A 17,120-nucleotide genomic window follows, 5' to 3' on the forward strand; every position below is an offset into this window, starting at 1 on the left:
CTTTAAGACATGAAGGTCAGTCAATACGGAAAAGTGCAGTCGCAAAAACCATCAATCGCTATGATGAAACTGTCTCTCATGAGGACCGCCACAGGAAAGGAAGACCCAGAGTTACCTCTGCTGCAGAGGATAAGTTCATTAGAGTTACCAGCCTCAGATTGCAGCCCAAATAAATGCTTCACAGAGTTCAAGTAACAGACACATCTCAATATCAACTGTTCAGAGGAGATTGTGTGAATCAGGCCTTCATGGTCGAATTGCTGCAAAGAAACCACTACGAATGGACACCAATAAGAAGAGACTTGATTGGGCCAAGAAACACGAGCAATGGACATTAGACCGGTGTAAATCTGTCCTTTGGTCTGATGAGTCCAAATCTGAGATTTTTGGTTACAACTGCCGTGTCTTTATGAGATACAGTGTGGGTGAACGGATGATCTCTGCATGTGTGGTTCCCACCGTGAAGCATGGAGGAGGATGTGTTATGGTGTGGGGGTGCTTTGCTGGTGACACTGTCAGTGATTTATATAGAATTCAAGGCACACTTAACCAGCATGGCTACCACAGCATTCTGCAGCGATACGCCATCCCATCTGGTTTAGGCTTAGTGGGAATATCATTTGTTTTTCAACAGGACAATGACCCATAACACACCTCCAGGCTGTGCAAGGGCTATTTTACCAAGAAGGAGAGTGATGGAGTGCTGCATCAGATGACCTGGCCTCCACAATCCCCCGACCTCAACCCAATTGAGATGGTTTGGGATGAGTCGAATCACAGAGTGAAGGAAAAGCAGCCAACAAGTGCTCAGCATATGTGGGAATTCCTTCAAGACTGTTGGAAAAACATTCCAGGTGAAGCTGGTTGAGAGAATGCCAAGAGTGTGCAATGCTGTCATCAAGGCAAAAGGTGGCTACTTTGAAGAATCTCAAGTATAAAATATATTTTGATTTGTTTAACACTTTTTTGGTTACTACATGATTCTATGTGTTATTTCATAGGTTTGACTTCTTCACTATTATTCTACAATGTAGAAAATAGTAAAAATAAAGAAACTCTTGAATGAGTAGGTGTCCTAAAACCTTTGACATGAAGTGTATATATGTTGGTATCCACTACTTTATCTGACTCTGGGGAAGTAGATAAAGGGCCTCATCGCCAAAATCCTGAACTATCCCTTTCAAACATGCTTTTCCAAGCACCCACTATCAGAAAAATCAAACAAGCAGAAATAATTAAAGTATTTAATTTTAGATTGATCTAGACATTGTGTTGATCATTTTTTCCCCACAACACACATTGATTTAGTTGTTCCGTATCCCTGTGTTGTTTTCAGGGCAGAGAATTCTTCACCACAAAAGCAGCGTTCTCGAGACAGTAGTGCTTATCAACCCCTCAGATGAAGCTGTCAGCACTGAGGTAAGTACATTCCATTCAAACACACCTGGGTTGCGTTCAGTAGGGCACATTGTAGCAAAAGGCTTTGCAAAAGAACCAAATAAAATATGTTGTTATTGAACGAGCTCAGGTTAGCACCTCACTGTTTCAAAACGTTTCAAAGCTCTTCAAAACATTTTCCCTTTACTGAACACAACCCTGGATAGATGGAATGGTACTGTAAGGTCTCATTGATTTTTTTCGATACTCCTTTATGCAGACATTTCTACTCTTGATCTGTTTGTTCCTCTCAACTTACCTCCTTCTTTCACACCGCAAGAATGCGTACACAAACATACTCTTGACTCCCATACATAGAAGACATCTTCATAGACATAAACACATTTCAAAGCAACTGCAACTTGAAATGGATGACTGCTTGGCACGCTTAATTGGCCAATTATCCTCCCCAGTTCTTTGTTTTCTGCTACTCTGCTATGTGGACTAGAATAGAACCATCACAATAAGAAGCTCTGGGGACGAAGAATACTGCCTTGGTTTACTCAACCAACAGATAGGTTCTCAGATTCTGGCCTGGAATCTAATCTAAATACTGACCGAATAGTGAAACATGAGCGAAACATAATTCTATTCAATTTGGATTCTAGGTTACTGTTTTGTCCCAATATATATTTACTTTGCAGTGCAGCATTTTACTAAGTGAATTCACCAAAATTACTAGAAGGTTCAAAATTTAAAAGAGAAACAGAAGGCTGTTACACAAGGGTAGATCTGTCAATCCTTTCTTTCACTTTTCCAGCTTCCCTTCCTGCCTGGTGGTGTCTGCAATCTGTGCATTAATAATATCTCACAGTACTGCAGGTTTGACCCTGTCTAGCATTCCGGAACAGTCCATGCCTGTGAAGAGGATAAAAGGCTGGGCACTAGAGAAAGAGAGCGAAAGAAAGAGAGCGAGCGAGAGCGACTACACTAATTATCTAATGGATTTGATTGAAGTGAAATGGGTGATATTTCTAATCAAGATTGTTGGCAGTAAAAGGCTAAGTGGACATTGACATGACAAATTCACTTTGAAATGGACTACAAGGATTACAGACATAAAGTACAACATTTACCGTTGCATCAGACTTTCCTATTTTTACAGCTAACAGCATTTTCCAAGCTCACTAAAGATTGTCTCTGAGCATATACTTTTTATTAAATGTTTTATATTAGTTATTATAATTTGGTATCATTTAGCAGAAACTCTTATCCAGAGTGACTTACAGTAGAGTGCATACATTTTTCATACTGGTACCCTGTGGGAATGGAACCCACAACCCTGGCGTTGAAAGCACCATGCTCCACCAACTGAGCAATACGGACTGTGATTGCTAAATAAATTCATGCCACTATTGCACTGAAACTCCAATGATACAGATGTGGCTTTCATTCTGACATGTTTGCCCTTTTTTTCTGCATAGGTTTGTCAGATGATCTCCGACACAGCCAGAAACAAGCTGCTGGTGCTTTCAGGCCAAAGCTTTGAAAACACAGGAGCACTGATTTTGCAGTCTGGCTCCTTCTCTTTCTTCAACTTCATAGATATATTCACAGACCAAGAGGTGAGTCAAATTGAGCAAATAGTTCACTAAGCAATTACTGTTTCATTATAATGTTACAGTTTGCAGTACTATTCATGATCTGCTGAAGTTTACTGATCTCTCAATGAGCAAACCTCATGATTACATCTGATTTGAATACCATTCCTCTGATATCTGTCATAATTGTGAATATGTTCTGTTTGATCATAGTCTCATGATTTTAATCCCATGTCTCCAAATCTCTCTCTCTCTCTTATCCCCAGATTGGTGAATTACTTAGCACTATTCGCCCAGCAAACAAGGCAAGCCTAACCCTCTATTGCCCTGAGCAAGGTGACTGGAAAAACTCTAACTTGGACAAACACAACCTACAAGACTTCATCAACATGAAGCTCAACTCACCACTGATACTCCCAGAGATGGAAGGTCTCTCAGAGTTCACAGAATACCTGTCGGAGTCAGTAGAAATCCCATCGCCATTTGACATGCTGGAGCCTCCGACCTCTGGCGGTTTCCTGAAGCTCTCAAAACCATGCTGCTACATTTTCCCTGGCGGCCACGGCGACTCTGCCCTCTTTGCGGTGAATGGGTTCAACATGCTCATCAACGGGGGCTCCGACCGCAAGTCCTGTTTCTGGAAGCTGGTGAGACACCTAGACCGGGTAGACTCCATCCTCCTGACCCACATCGGGGACGACAACCTGCCAGGCATCAACAGTATGCTCCAGAGGAAGATGGCTGAGCTGGAGGAAGAGCAGTCACAGGGTTCCCAAGCTACTGGCGACTGGTTGAAGAACCTCATATCCCCAGACATTGGGGTTGTGTTCTTGAACACCCCTGATAATCTGGGGAACCCTGCTGAACCCAACTTCAGGGTGAGGAGGAACATTGAAGAGGCAGCACACACACTCCATTACCTGAGCAAGTTGAATCTGAGGGCCGAGCCTTTGCAGAGGCCGGTCGGGAACACTATTGAACCCATCATTCTGTTTCAGAAGATGGGCGTGGGGAAGCTTGAGATGTATGTGCTGAACCCGTCGAAGAACAGCAAGGAGCTGCAACATTTTATGAAGCAGTGGACAGGCAGCGAGAAAGACAAAGCCACTGTTATTCTGCCCAATGGAAAAGAATCGGAGCTTGCAATTTCTTATATGACCTCAATCTCTTCCTTGATTGTGTGGCACCCATCAAACCCTTCAGAGAAGATAGTACGTGTCCTGTTTCCAGGCAATGCCTCTCAGTATCACATCCTTGAAGGTTTGGAAAAACTAAAACACTTGGACTTCTTGAAGCAGCCAGTTGTCACCCAGAAGGAGCTATCTTCTAACTTGGCACCAGCTCTAAAGCAAGCAAAGCTGAAACATAAAACTGACAGCAAGGAGAGTCTGAAGTCAGTCTCTAGGCCATCACCAAGCAAAAGTTTCAAAAAGGAGTCAAAGGAGGAAGCTCCAGAGAAGGCAAAGACAGATGCAGAATCGGCTCAAGAAAAGACTAACAAATTTGAGAAAAAAGACAAACCTTTGGTGAAAAAGGAAAAAGCGAAGGCACCGGAAAAAGAAGTGAAGGTGAAAGCAGAGCCAACTACTGAAACTCCAGAAAAGAAGAAGGCTGAAATGAAACCAAAATCTCTTAAGGAGAAGATTATTAAAAAAGAACCCAGGAAGTCTGTAGAAAAGAAAAATGATGAAAAGGAGGTAAAGAAAGAAGTAGCAAAGAAAGATGATAAGCTAACATCTAAAAAGGAAGAAACACCCAAAACGGAACAGAAGCAAGAAACACCCAAAAAGGAACAGAAGGTAAAGAAAGACATTTTAAAGAAAGACAGAGATTTCAGGAGGGATTCCCCCATGAAGGTGAGGAAGGAAGAGAATAAGGAGCAAAAGAAAGACGATCTAAAGAAAGACATGAAGAAGCCATCCAAGGATTTAAAAAATACTCCATCTGCTTTAAGCGAAGGGAAAAAACTTGCAGCAAAACCAAAACCTCTGAAAAAAGATGACACTACAAAGAAAGACTTTGGAAGCCCTTTCAAGTCCAAGGCAAAACCAAAAGTCACCAAGAAGGACCTCAAGGCCACAGATGCTAAATCTGCTGTTGCAGGAGCTGCAGCTGTCACAGCAGGAGTGGTAGCCACCGTCACTTGTGCTGCGGAGGTCCTTGAGACAGAAAGAGCCATGATGTCTTCTCCAGAGGACCTCACTAAGGACTTTGAAGAGCTCAAAGAAGAGGAGATCTTTCAGGAAGAAGAGCCGGTGGTGATCCACAGAGAGGACCTCATGCACTCTAAGGAGTCCCCTGAAGCAGCAGAGTCTCTGGATGAGGGGATCACAACCACTGAGCATGAAGGAGAAAGCGGGGAGACTCCAGAGGAACAAGAGCATAAAGGGAAGTTGAGCGGCAGCGGCAGTGAGAAGTTTGAAGATGAGGGAACTGGGCTAGATTATGAAGAGAAGGGAGAGACAGAAGAGGTCCATGAGCCAATGAGAAGGGAAATGGACAACCATAAACATGCTGATGACAGTGAAGATGAGGACTCTGAGGACGAGGATGCAGAGCCAGACCAATGTGGAAAAGATCATAACAGAAATGAAAGAGAAGTACAGAAGTGGGGCCTGTCGGTTACACCCCCTCCCAAAACGTCTGAGCCTCTCTCTCCGTCTGCATCTATTCATGATGAGACCCTTCCAGCTGGCTCTGATGACGAAGCAGCCTCAGATGATGAGAACCGTGACGAGGCATACACTGCTACATCTGGCCACACCCAGTCAACTATTGAGATCTCCAGTGTGCCGACTCCAATGGACGAAATGTCCACGCCAAGGGATATTATGAGTGACGAGACTACTAACGATGAGACAGAGGATTCTCCCTCTCAGGACTTTGCCAGGTTTGGAGGAACAATGTTAGGAGATCTTGAGAGGAAGAGGCTGTCTCCACTACACGACGGCCCAGAGTCAGACCATTCAAAGAGCGATGCCACCGAAGGCAGGGACTACAACGCTTCTGCATCCACAATATCTCCACCATCGTCACTAGAAGAGGACAAAGAGGAAGGGTTCAAGTCCGACAAACTTGGTCTTGATTCAGCAAGCTCTGTACTCACCACAACTTCACCTCTCATCCGCTCCCCTTCAGCTCCCAAAGGAACCTTTGACTCATACTCATCTGGATTCGCGGCACCAGTTGAACTGTGCACAACACTTTCAGGATCATCAAAGGCAGCAGTTGGGTCTACTACTAGCCCAGATGACAAGACATTGGAAGGTACCACCTCACCTCATTCCTCTGGTCACACCCCTTACTTTCAGTCTCCCGTGGATGAGAAGGCTGGCTCTATAGCACCTGCAAATGACCATGGTCCCGTAATTGTAGAGGTTACAAGTGATAAAGAAGATTCCAACAGGGTCAGCCCCATGGACGACCCAATTCCTGACCACACCTCGACTGTAGAGAAGGTGCTGTCCCCAATCAAGAGCCCGCCGCCTGTAGGAGAAGGAAAGTTACACTTTGATTTAGATCATATGTCAACAATGCACTCGAGTCAAGATGAGAAGAAAAATGAGGCTAGCGACAGTATCTCAATCTCATCCACAAACCCATTCGCAGGTTTCAAAGAGGAGAGTAAAATGTCGATCACGTCTGATAAATCGGGTAGCCCTGTAGATGAGGCTGTAGCAGAGGACACTTTTTCACACATCGCCTCAGCTTCCACCGCCTCACTGGCCACCAGCTCATTCCCAGAGCCTATGACAGATGACGTTTCCCCTGCTCTCCACGGTGAAGCCGGCTCCCCTCAATCAACAGAGGTGGAGGACTCCCTATCTGTCTCTGTGGTTCAGACTCCAACCCCTTTTCAGGAGGCAGAGGTCTCTCCTAAGGGGGAGAGCCCCAGGCCCATGTCAATCTCTCCAGACATCTCACCAAAGACAGCCAAATTAAGGACGCCAGTGCAGGAGCCTAAATCCCCAGAGCATTCCACCATGTCATTTGGCCAGGAGTCCCCTGATCACTCATTAGCCCTAGATTTCAGCAAACAGTCTCCAGAGCACCCTTCTGCAGGCAGCCTGCGTGCCACGGAGAACGGGCCAACAGAGGTGGACTACAGCCCCTCAGAGGGGAATGATCTGAGATCCTCCGAGCAGTACAGACCCACTGTAGACAAGCCTATGCTTTTCAAAGACAATGACTCAGGTCGCGTCACTTCTGCGTCCCCATCAGACGCATCTCAGTCCACCCCCTCGACAACTACGCCTTGTCAGATGAGGGAAATGTCACCGGGCTTAGCCCAGCAGATGGACAAATCCCCTGCCACCCCGAAAGGGTCTTCCCCCTCTTCCCCCTCCTATTCTTGCTTCACTCAGAAAACAGATATGCCCCTAGCAGCAGAGACTAATCCCTTCAAATGTGGTGGAGATTCCAAATCCCCTGTCAGCCCCAAGGTTCCCTCCCCATCCTACTTACCACTCTCTTTCAACCTCTCCGACTATCAGAAGTGTGCAGGTGGTTCCAAGGACCCAGACTCCTCCCAGAAGAGCCCCTCTCCTGGGTCTAGGACAGATGTTGACCTTTGCCTTGTGACCTCTTGTGAGTACCGCCACCCTAAGACAGAGCTGTCCCCATCCTTCATCAACCCCAGTCCTTTGGAGTACTTCATGAATGAGGAGAACCCTCTGGAGGAAGAAAAGCCTCTGGCTAAGTCAGGTGGAGGACCTCCACCCCCTGGTAGTAAACTCCACGCTAAGCAATGTGAAGAGACCCCACCAACCTCCATCAGTGAATCCGCCCCATCCCAGACGGATTCGGATGTTCCCCCTGGGACAGAGGAGTGTCCCTCTATTACTGCGGACGCAAACATAGACTCTGAGGATGATTCTGAGACACTACCAACAGACAGGACCCTGACTTACAGACATGCTGATCCTCCTCCCGTGGCTCCCAGGGACTCTGCTCCGTCTCCAGCCCACCCAGATGTCACCATGGTGGATCCGGAGGCCGACAAGCCCCCCGCTGACGACAACAACCAGACTAAGGACAAGGACTCAAAGGCAGAGGGAGCTGAGAAAGCTAAGAAGAAGAAGCTCACCAAGACCAAGTCCTCCTCACCAGTCAGAAAGACTGGCCTTTCAAAAGTTAAGGATTCAAAAGTAATGGCCTCTCCTAAGAAAAGTGTAGGAGAAGGGAAAGATGCCAAAAATGCAACCAATAGCTCTGCATCCAGGGGTGTGAAAAGTGCCACATCAGGTAAGACTCATATATTTTCTTACTTGGTCATGAGTCTAGAAGCTTTGGTTAGTTTCTGATTAAATACGTTTAAAGTTCAAGCTCAGTTTGCCTCAGTATAGAATCACATGTTTTTCATCCATTATGTACATAGATTTCTAACAAAGCTGCATCTCTGTCTCAGGTTCAGGCAGTGGAAAGGCAGCAACTGCAATACCCATACCCAACTGCCCTCCCATGTACATGGATTTGGTTTACATCCCAAACCACTGCAGCGCCAAGAATGTGGATGCAGAGTTCTTCAAACGGGTCAGGTCATCCTACTATGTAGCAAGTGGCAATGACCAGACGGCCCAGGAGCCCAGCAAAGCTGTCCTGGACTCACTGCTGGAGGGCAAAGCCACCTGGGGAAACAACATGCAGGTACAGTGAGACAGTCAATTTAACAGAATAACCATATTATAATCCCATAGTATCAGAAAGAGAGGTGCCATAGAGAAGATAGACAAGACTTAAATAGTATACATTGAGAAAATACTGTCAGAACCTTTTTTAGCTTCTTAATGCTGATCAAAATGAAGCTAATATGCTCAGAGTTTTGTGAAAAAAATAGTATGCAAACCCTAACCCTTCTTTGTTGGCAGGTGACCCTGATCCCGACTCATGACTCAGAGGTGATGAGGGAGTGGTACCAGGAGACCCATGAGAAGCAGCAGGACCTGAACATCATGGTGCTGGCCTCCAGCTCCACCGTGGTCATGCAGGACGAGTCCTTCCCCGCCTGCAAGATAGAGCTGTGAACCTGATCCTGGGCCTCGTTCCATTCCAAATTATGCTTCTCTTCTTCCCTTAACTTCTCCCTTCACTGGAGTGTGCACTCTATTGACGTTCCAAGACGTTTCTGCAAGGGAGCACCTTCTGATGGAGGGAAGGGGTCGTAGTAATTTGGATTGGAACAACCCTCTGGACTCTCCTGATCAAATGATCTAGTGATCAAATGGATCATGTTGTTAGTGGTATCTTTGAGTTGGGGTGAGGGATGACGTAGACATAGAGTAAATGTAAACGCATGTAATTTAAACAAAGGCTGTGTGCCAACATTAATGAAATATACATAGCCTACATTAAAATTATGTTCTGGTTTGAAAAAACAATGGCAAACATAATTGTTTTAATGAAGTCCACAATACCCAAAAGAAGTATCTGACACAAGTATCAGCTTTGTGGAGCACTTTGAGTAAGGAAATGGCATAGCAATATCCTGTACGGAATGAAAAATTGGATCTGACCACTATGGAGAACATAAAATGAGAACATAGAATGCTCCAACTGTATAAATTGGTGCTCTTGACGTAGATTGATTTCTTCAGAAAACAACATTTCCCATGAGCACCAGTTATCAATTAATTATCAAGTCAAATCAATATAGAAAAATTCTTGAGAATATACTTGTTCATACTGGGGACAAAAAAAGGTCTGACAATAATACAAAATTATTGAGATATTATGATGAAATCTATTTGTCCTCAAGTTTGGGACTACACGTCAAAATGTGTACGATTCTGGTACATGCCGTTACTTTCTTAATGTAATCCATTACAGTTACTAGTTACCTGTCCAAAATTGTAATCAGTAACATACATTTTGTATTACCCAAACTCAGTAACGTAATCTGATTACTTTTGGATGACTTTCACCTTTAGACACATTAGAAAAAGACACAAAGGATCCATCAAAATGCATTTGGTGTGTCATAGTGATCTCTGACTTGTGGCCACACTCACTCTGGTGGAACAACCTTAAACTTGCGCCTTTGTTCAATGCTGAATTGAATGTCATTGAGAGAACAGAAAGGTGTCAATGTATTTTTCGCAAACATCCTTTCTGAATTTAAAAAGTAATCCAACTAGTAGTCATCTAGTTTTTCAAAAGTATCTGTAATCCGATTACAATACAACTGATTACAGTCACAGTTTTTCCCCCCCATGTAATCAGTTACTCCCCTGGGTGTGATAGTAGGTCATCAAACAATGCCTCAAGCCACTGATTATATCTCTGTCTATAAAAATAACTAATCTATCAAATTGATTTAACCAAGCTGCATACACCAAAGGATCGAGGAAAACACGTTTAAGTTATTGCCTTAGGAAGTGAATTGAATGTAAAAGATTGATGCACTGAGGACAAATAGCCTATGTAAGAATGATTAGAAAACGTAAAACACAATTTAACAAGAGTCTGTCCCCAACTGTCAGATAATCTCTGTATAGAGTTAGTTTAGTTTGATACTGATGGAGTAAATACAGAGTAAGATGAAGGTTCAACTGCACTGAGGGGCCTATGAAACATAACACGTTTGTCTTAATTCATTGTAATTATTTAGAGAACAAGACAATTCTAGTCAAGATTTGCCCATGACTCTGACACTGTCTTGATTTAGAATTACGCTGCATGCTTTGTGATCCTGTTCGTGCAAACGATTGTTGATTTGTCTTTGTTAACATCAGTTAATGCAAACCTTTTCTTTGGGGGCTATGATTTTTGTTATTTCAGCTCAGTGTTTTAAGAGTTGTTATTTATTTCATGTATTATTGGCTACCTTTTAAAATGTAATCTAGTCTCTTAAAGATATACAATATGAAAGGTATGTATATAATCGGCCAAACTTTATTTAAAAAGTGTGTTGTTTTAAAATAATGTCTTATGTTCAGATTTGATCTTTATAGCTTATTGGTTTCTATTGATTTAAATAGAACTCTATGTAGTGTACTGTAAACTTCTGCTCAGTCCGTCCTCCCTAGCCAAGTAAAACTCAACTCCACCATGTTCTTCACATCAATGGAGTTGAGCGGAGATGAGAGTGGACGGACTGGAGCTCCGACGTCACATAAAGGTTTTTAACAAAAACAACGGATTTCAGCACCCAAAAAATAGTCAGGGGAGGGGTCTGTGGATCAGTCTCAGTCCATTCACTCATAAGTTAGTCACGTTATATCTCAGACAGCTGCATCATTCATGGGGGCTACATGTTTACTGTTGCCTTGTTTTATGTGATTTTGGAGCTCCAGTTCGCCCACACTAGTCGCTGCTGAACTCTGTTGATGTGAGGTACATAGGGGAGTTGAGTTTTACTTAGCTAGTCCTCCCCAGCATTTTGTGTAGAACCACAAATGGAGCCCTAGCGACTGCTTGAATGTGCTACCATATGTTCAGGCTTGTGAAGTGAGACACTTTCCTAACCTTACATTTTTTTCTGTTTTTAAAACACTGTACTATAATTATAAAAAGTTTTGTAGCAGGGTGAATGGTCAGAAGAAATGTGCATGAGTAATAAGCTTTTTTTCTCTTTTTAAGGATTGGGGAAATCTGTTCTTATCTGCCAAAACAACAACTCAAGGCTGTGCTAATATAAATGAAGACATACATTAAGAGTTGGTTCTTCCTTGAGGTGTTGCCAGCTACACCATAATGGCATGGAGTGAAAAGTTAAACTAAAGGTCCCTATCTTCTGACTATGTTGGCAATTTTAAGATCTTTAAATCTGCTTCATCATAGTCCATGGCCCTAGCTACTCAAGGAGGATATGTAGTACCTCGGCCTACCACAGGTCTATATAAAGCACTGGTCAATATGCCTTTTGTGGTTGCAAGATGGCAGCACCTCTGCCAAATCCCTACGAGTCAGGTAAAGCTCTGTATAGATACGCCTTGAGAAGAGTAAAACACGGGGGAGAGTGACTGTTTTGGGTATGAGTTGGGGTGTGAAAGACAAAAAAAACGAGACACTTTTAAAGCCAGGAAAAATGGCAAAGCCATGAACAGAACAATAGAAAACAGATGTTCAAACACCAACCGTCTATATCAACCAAACAATTTAATGACCACGCCTATAGGGAGGCCACCAACATACTACAACTGTCCACCACTCAGAACAAACGGTCACTGGTTAAGTAAAAACTCACATAGGCAAAATATTACAGTCAACCAACCAGGGCCAGGAACTTAGTTACTGCCTCCATGACAGGTCTCCATGGCAACACATTTATCCAGTTGTCCTGTACAGCTCTGCAACCGGATACTTTAATCATAAGCATGACCATCCTGCTGTTCAACCACAAACTATAGTGACCGACCGACCACACACCACTCTTTCTTGATCTTTCCTTACTTAACTACTGTACTGTATTCCTTGCTCTATCTTTCTCTATTTTGGGTGATTGTTAATACTGTCTGTCTGCAACTGTGTGGTATAAAATTGTCTTGTGATCTCTGCATCCTCTCCTTTTCCAAACTCATATCTAATGTAGCGGTTAGTTTCAAGTGAAAGTATTATTTAGTGCTTTTCTGATATTTGTGTGCAATGTCTCCTCTCCCTCCTATGGGACATTTGATGTAAAGGGACCTACTATTAAAACCTAAAAAAAGAGCCACAAACTCTTGTGGAAAATCATGAATCTGTCTCTTTTTTTCTTGAATGAAGGTATATTCGGAAGTAATGGTTTCATGATGATGATGATGATAATGATGATTACGATGATGACATCACCAAGAAGAATGGACTCACTATACAAGCTTACCATATGTTGGTGACCTAAGACTCATAAAACAAAACAGGGCTAAATGGCTCAACTCATGACCCAATGAAAAGCTGTGCTTTACTCTACAATACATGACAGAGAGACATGAGAGCAATCCTTAATTGTGTGTGTGCTTCACCCTAATGGAGAGGCATTAGCTCTTTACCAACAGGTAGGGGTCAGACTCAAAATCAATACATCACATCAAAACAAACAGCAGTAACACAAACCCCCTACCCCATAGGAACGAGGAAGACCATTGGAGCAAAGCAAACCCCCCCTACCGACCAACCAACCGTGGACAGAAACAAAAGGTTGTTGTTGTAGCTATAATAACTGCTCTCGTGGACTGTAGATTCAGAGACATACAGTTTCCTGGCTGTATGGAGGCTGGCTGGTAGGTTAATGGTTAACATCCCTTCTGGGAGTGTGATTGGCTATAAAGGGACAATGAGGCCCCAGGCAGAGACAGGCTCCATGGCCTTCAGGGTGACAGGTGTCCCTGACAGGCAGACAGCCCAGGCAGACAGCCCAGGCAGACGGCCCAGGAAGGGGATTTATGACCCCGAGAGACGGGAGAGAGATTGGAGGAAGAGGTGTAGAGCAGGGAGAGATGTAGAGGATGGAGAGAGAGAGATGGAGTTTGGGGTGAGAGATTAAAACCAGAGGAGAGATTGGAGGGAGATAGGGAGACAAGGGAGGAGAGATTCGAGGCTCAGACAGTCACCCTGTTTGTCATGTTGTCACCACAGTGCTTGGTAGGGGCATCAGCCTGGCTTCAGACACATTTTCCCATAAGAGACATGTTGGACAGATGTTTAGGTAATGAGGGTGTGAGAAGCATGACAATGCAATCATTTTACTCTTGCTGAAAATGAAACCGAAAAGATAGAAGAAGCAATCAACAATCAACATTGAAACTGATGGAATAAAGAATCAACCAACCAATAAGATATATGGAACCTGGAAGCATTGCACCTGCAGGTGGTCTATAGCCTTCTCAAGGTGACCTTTCTCACGGCAACATCATTAACAGCACAGCAGCATTGTTAGCAGATGTCTTTCAGTCTAGGCCACAAACATACGTTTAGGGGGAGGGTGTTGGAACAGAGTCCTAATGAGTTCATTAGACGGGGAGATAATCAATGTAACACTTCCAGATTAACAAACACACACACACATGCACGCACACATGAATTGTAACTCCTCCAGAGTACAATAATTAACCGGTTGCTGATAGGGAAGTCCCCTAACTAACTGTCCAGCCCAGGAGCCATATGGGATCATTCTAAGTGCAGAAATGTGCAGTTCTTTGTCACTTGCAATCTACACTGAGTGTGAAAAACATTAAGAACACCAACCTAATATTTTGCCCTTTGAACAGCCTCAATTTGTCAGGGCATGGACTCTACATGGTGTCGAAAGCTGGCCCATGTTGACTCCAATGCTTCCCACAGTTGTGTCAAGTTGGCTGGATACACACAGGAAACTGTTGAGTGTGAAAAACCCAGCAGCGTAGCAGTTCTTGACACAAACCAGTGCACCTGGCACCTACGACCATACCTTGTTCAAAGGCACTTAAATCTTTTGTTTTGCCAATTCACGCTCTGAATGGCACACATACACAATCCATGTCTCCATAGTCTCAAGGCTTAAAAATCCTTCTTTAACCTGTCTCCTCCCCTTCATCTACACAAGTGACACCAATAAGGGATCATAGTGTTCATGTAGATTCACCTGGTCAGTCTACGTCATGGAAAGAGCAGGTATTCTTAATGTGTTGTACACTTAGTGTATTTTACTTTGTTTATTACACTGAGGGAAAACATAGCATTGCTAAATCCTCAACAGGACAGGTTGTTGTAATTTTCAGGAATTGAAGAATATTTCATTAATTGAAGACTTCTTATCCCCCAAAATGCATATGTGTGTTTATTCATCTTTGGGGAGGGTGGAATTGCTGTAATATACTGTAATATACTGTCTTTAAAGGCACAGTGCAGTTAAAATTCAGTTTTCCTGTGTTTTATATCATATTGTACAACAGCTGATGAAACGAACACTGTAAAAGTGTGATTTTTTTTCTTGTCAGTGTTATTTCCTGATAGTTGCTGGTTGAATATACATTCTACACAGAACCTTCTAATCAGCAGGTTTGCATGGGTGGGAGTTTCAGCTTTCCATGGTGACATCCCCATGCGGTAAATTGGTTAATAGACCAATAACAAAGAGAGTTCAAAACCTCTCTGCAAATAACAGCTAGTTTTCACTCCCAGACAGTCCTAGCCAAATCTTTGCTTGAGAAATAGTTTTTTTGCTAAAATTGTATTTTTACCCATTTTAATGGAAATCTATTACAGTAAGGTACTTCATTGTTACCCAGAAATGATTTGATATTGGTATAAAAATGGCTACATTGGGCATATGACACCTGTACATACAGGGGTTGAAGGGTTGTGCAGGTTGTATGATTTACTCAATTAGAATGCATACAATATGCAAATGTAGAAACTTTGGAGTAAAGTGAACCCACATTGATTTAAGGTGGACAAAAACAATATTTTAAGAAAATACTATATATTATAAATGTGAGAGATGGATCTTACGATCACCCCTTCATTCATCTTCACAATTAAAGACAAACCACTAGTCACTATGGTCACTGAGTCGTTTCATTCACTATAAAGGACATAGGTGGTAAACCGCCCACTGCGTCATGGTACTACTAAGCACCATAGTAGGTGAGATTGAAACTCAGGACATGTATTAATGATGATGGCACAGGCTCACCCCGGGCCCTTTCCAGCACCCAGACGAAGAGCACACAGGGATAAATCAAAGAACAGCCATTCGCTGGCGGAATAACTTGGCAGAGAGTCAGAGGAAGAAGTCTGGGTCACAAACTGGACCCATTGTATAAGCTATGTGGCTAGGTCCACTAGCTATGTCTGTCTGTACAAACCCTGCAGTATGTTTGAATGACTGTAATTAATGGTTGCATCTAAGAGAAAGGTTATTCTTTAAATTGAAGGCAGAACATTAAACGAGATTAAGAAATGTATATGCAAAAGTCTAACCATCAAGTGGAATAAGTTACATAAAAACCAGCGTTTTTTAAGTTCTATGAGGTCTTGCAAGAAGTACATACTGCATCAGAGACTCAGAGACTCCACAACGTCACTGATACTTCAGCAAGGGATGTACTGTTAACCAACCAGGACGAGGGAGGAGAGGACCAGCAACACAGAAGAGGGGGTAGTGTCAGGAGAATGTGTCTAGTCAAGGACACACACCAAGGCCACAGCATCTGTCAATGTGCATGGGAGAGAGAGGAGAGAGAATTAGATAGAATGAGAGGGAGAGAGACAGGCAGAAAGAATGGGAGAGATAGAGATGGACAGAGAGAGAGAGAGAGAGAGAGAGAGAGAGAGAGAGAGAGACAGACAGACAGACAGACAGACAGACAGACAGACAGACAGACAGACAGACAGACAGACAGACAGACAGACAGACAGACAGACAGACAGACAGACAGACAGACAGACAGACAGACAGACAGACAGACAGACAGACAGACAGACAGACAGACAGACAGACAGACAGACAGACAGACAGACAGACAGACAGACAGAAAGGGAGAGACTGATTGACAGAGAAGCAGAGAGAGAGGGCACCGACACACATACTGTAGAGAGCAAGAGGATGAGCATAACTCTTCACCGCCAGTGTGTTCATGAAGTGCAGGCAGCATACCAATCAGCCAGTCTGGGGTATTCCAGGCTGTGTGAGCCTCCGAACCAGTCTGAGAAAATAGTTATCCCCCAGGGCATCCTGTGCTTTACTACTATTACTAGATATACTACTACTAGATCTACTGCTACTAGATATACTCCTATTACTACTACTACTAGATCTACTACTACTACTACATCTACTACTACAACATCTACTACTACTGTTACTACTCCCAATACTACTTCTAGATCTACTACTACTACTACTAGAACTACTACTACTAGATCTATTGCTACTAGATCTACTTCTACTCCTAAATCAAATCAAATCAAATGTATTTATATAGCCCTTCGTACATCAGCTGATATCTCAAAGTGCTGTACAGAAACCCAGCCTAAAACCCCAAACAGCAAGCAAAGCATGTGAAAGAAGCACGGTGGCTAGGAAAAACTCCCTAGGAAAAACTCCCTAGAAAGGCCAGAAACCTAGGAAGAAACCTAGAGAGGAACCAGGCTATGAGGGGTGGCCAGTCCTCTTCTGGCTGTGCAGGGTGGATATTATAACAGAACATGGTCAAGATGTTAAAATGTTCATAAATGACCAGCATG

The 17,120-nt window shown here is 43.3% G+C and overlaps 1 protein-coding gene across 1 annotated transcript in view; it reads left to right on the top strand.

Annotated features, from left to right (window-relative positions):
* The window catches only part of LOC106568716 (microtubule-associated protein 1B-like), a 30,422-nt gene extending 17,768 nt beyond the window's left edge, over nt 1–12,654 (top strand). Inside the window, exons 3-7 of the mRNA XM_014139299.3 lie at nt 1,337–1,419; nt 2,862–3,002; nt 3,245–8,222; nt 8,386–8,624; nt 8,846–12,654. Of these exons, the coding sequence (XP_013994774.1) occupies nt 1,337–1,419; nt 2,862–3,002; nt 3,245–8,222; nt 8,386–8,624; nt 8,846–9,001 (5,597 nt within the window). The 3' untranslated portion in view covers nt 9,002–12,654. The remainder of the gene's footprint in view (nt 1–1,336; nt 1,420–2,861; nt 3,003–3,244; nt 8,223–8,385; nt 8,625–8,845) is intronic.
* The last annotated feature ends 4,466 nt before the right edge of the window (nt 12,655–17,120 follow it).

This window comes from Salmo salar, chromosome 01 (genome assembly GCF_965601325.2).
Source record: "Salmo salar chromosome 01, fSalSal1, whole genome shotgun sequence".
NCBI classification, from domain to species: domain Eukaryota; kingdom Metazoa; phylum Chordata; class Actinopteri; order Salmoniformes; family Salmonidae; genus Salmo; species Salmo salar.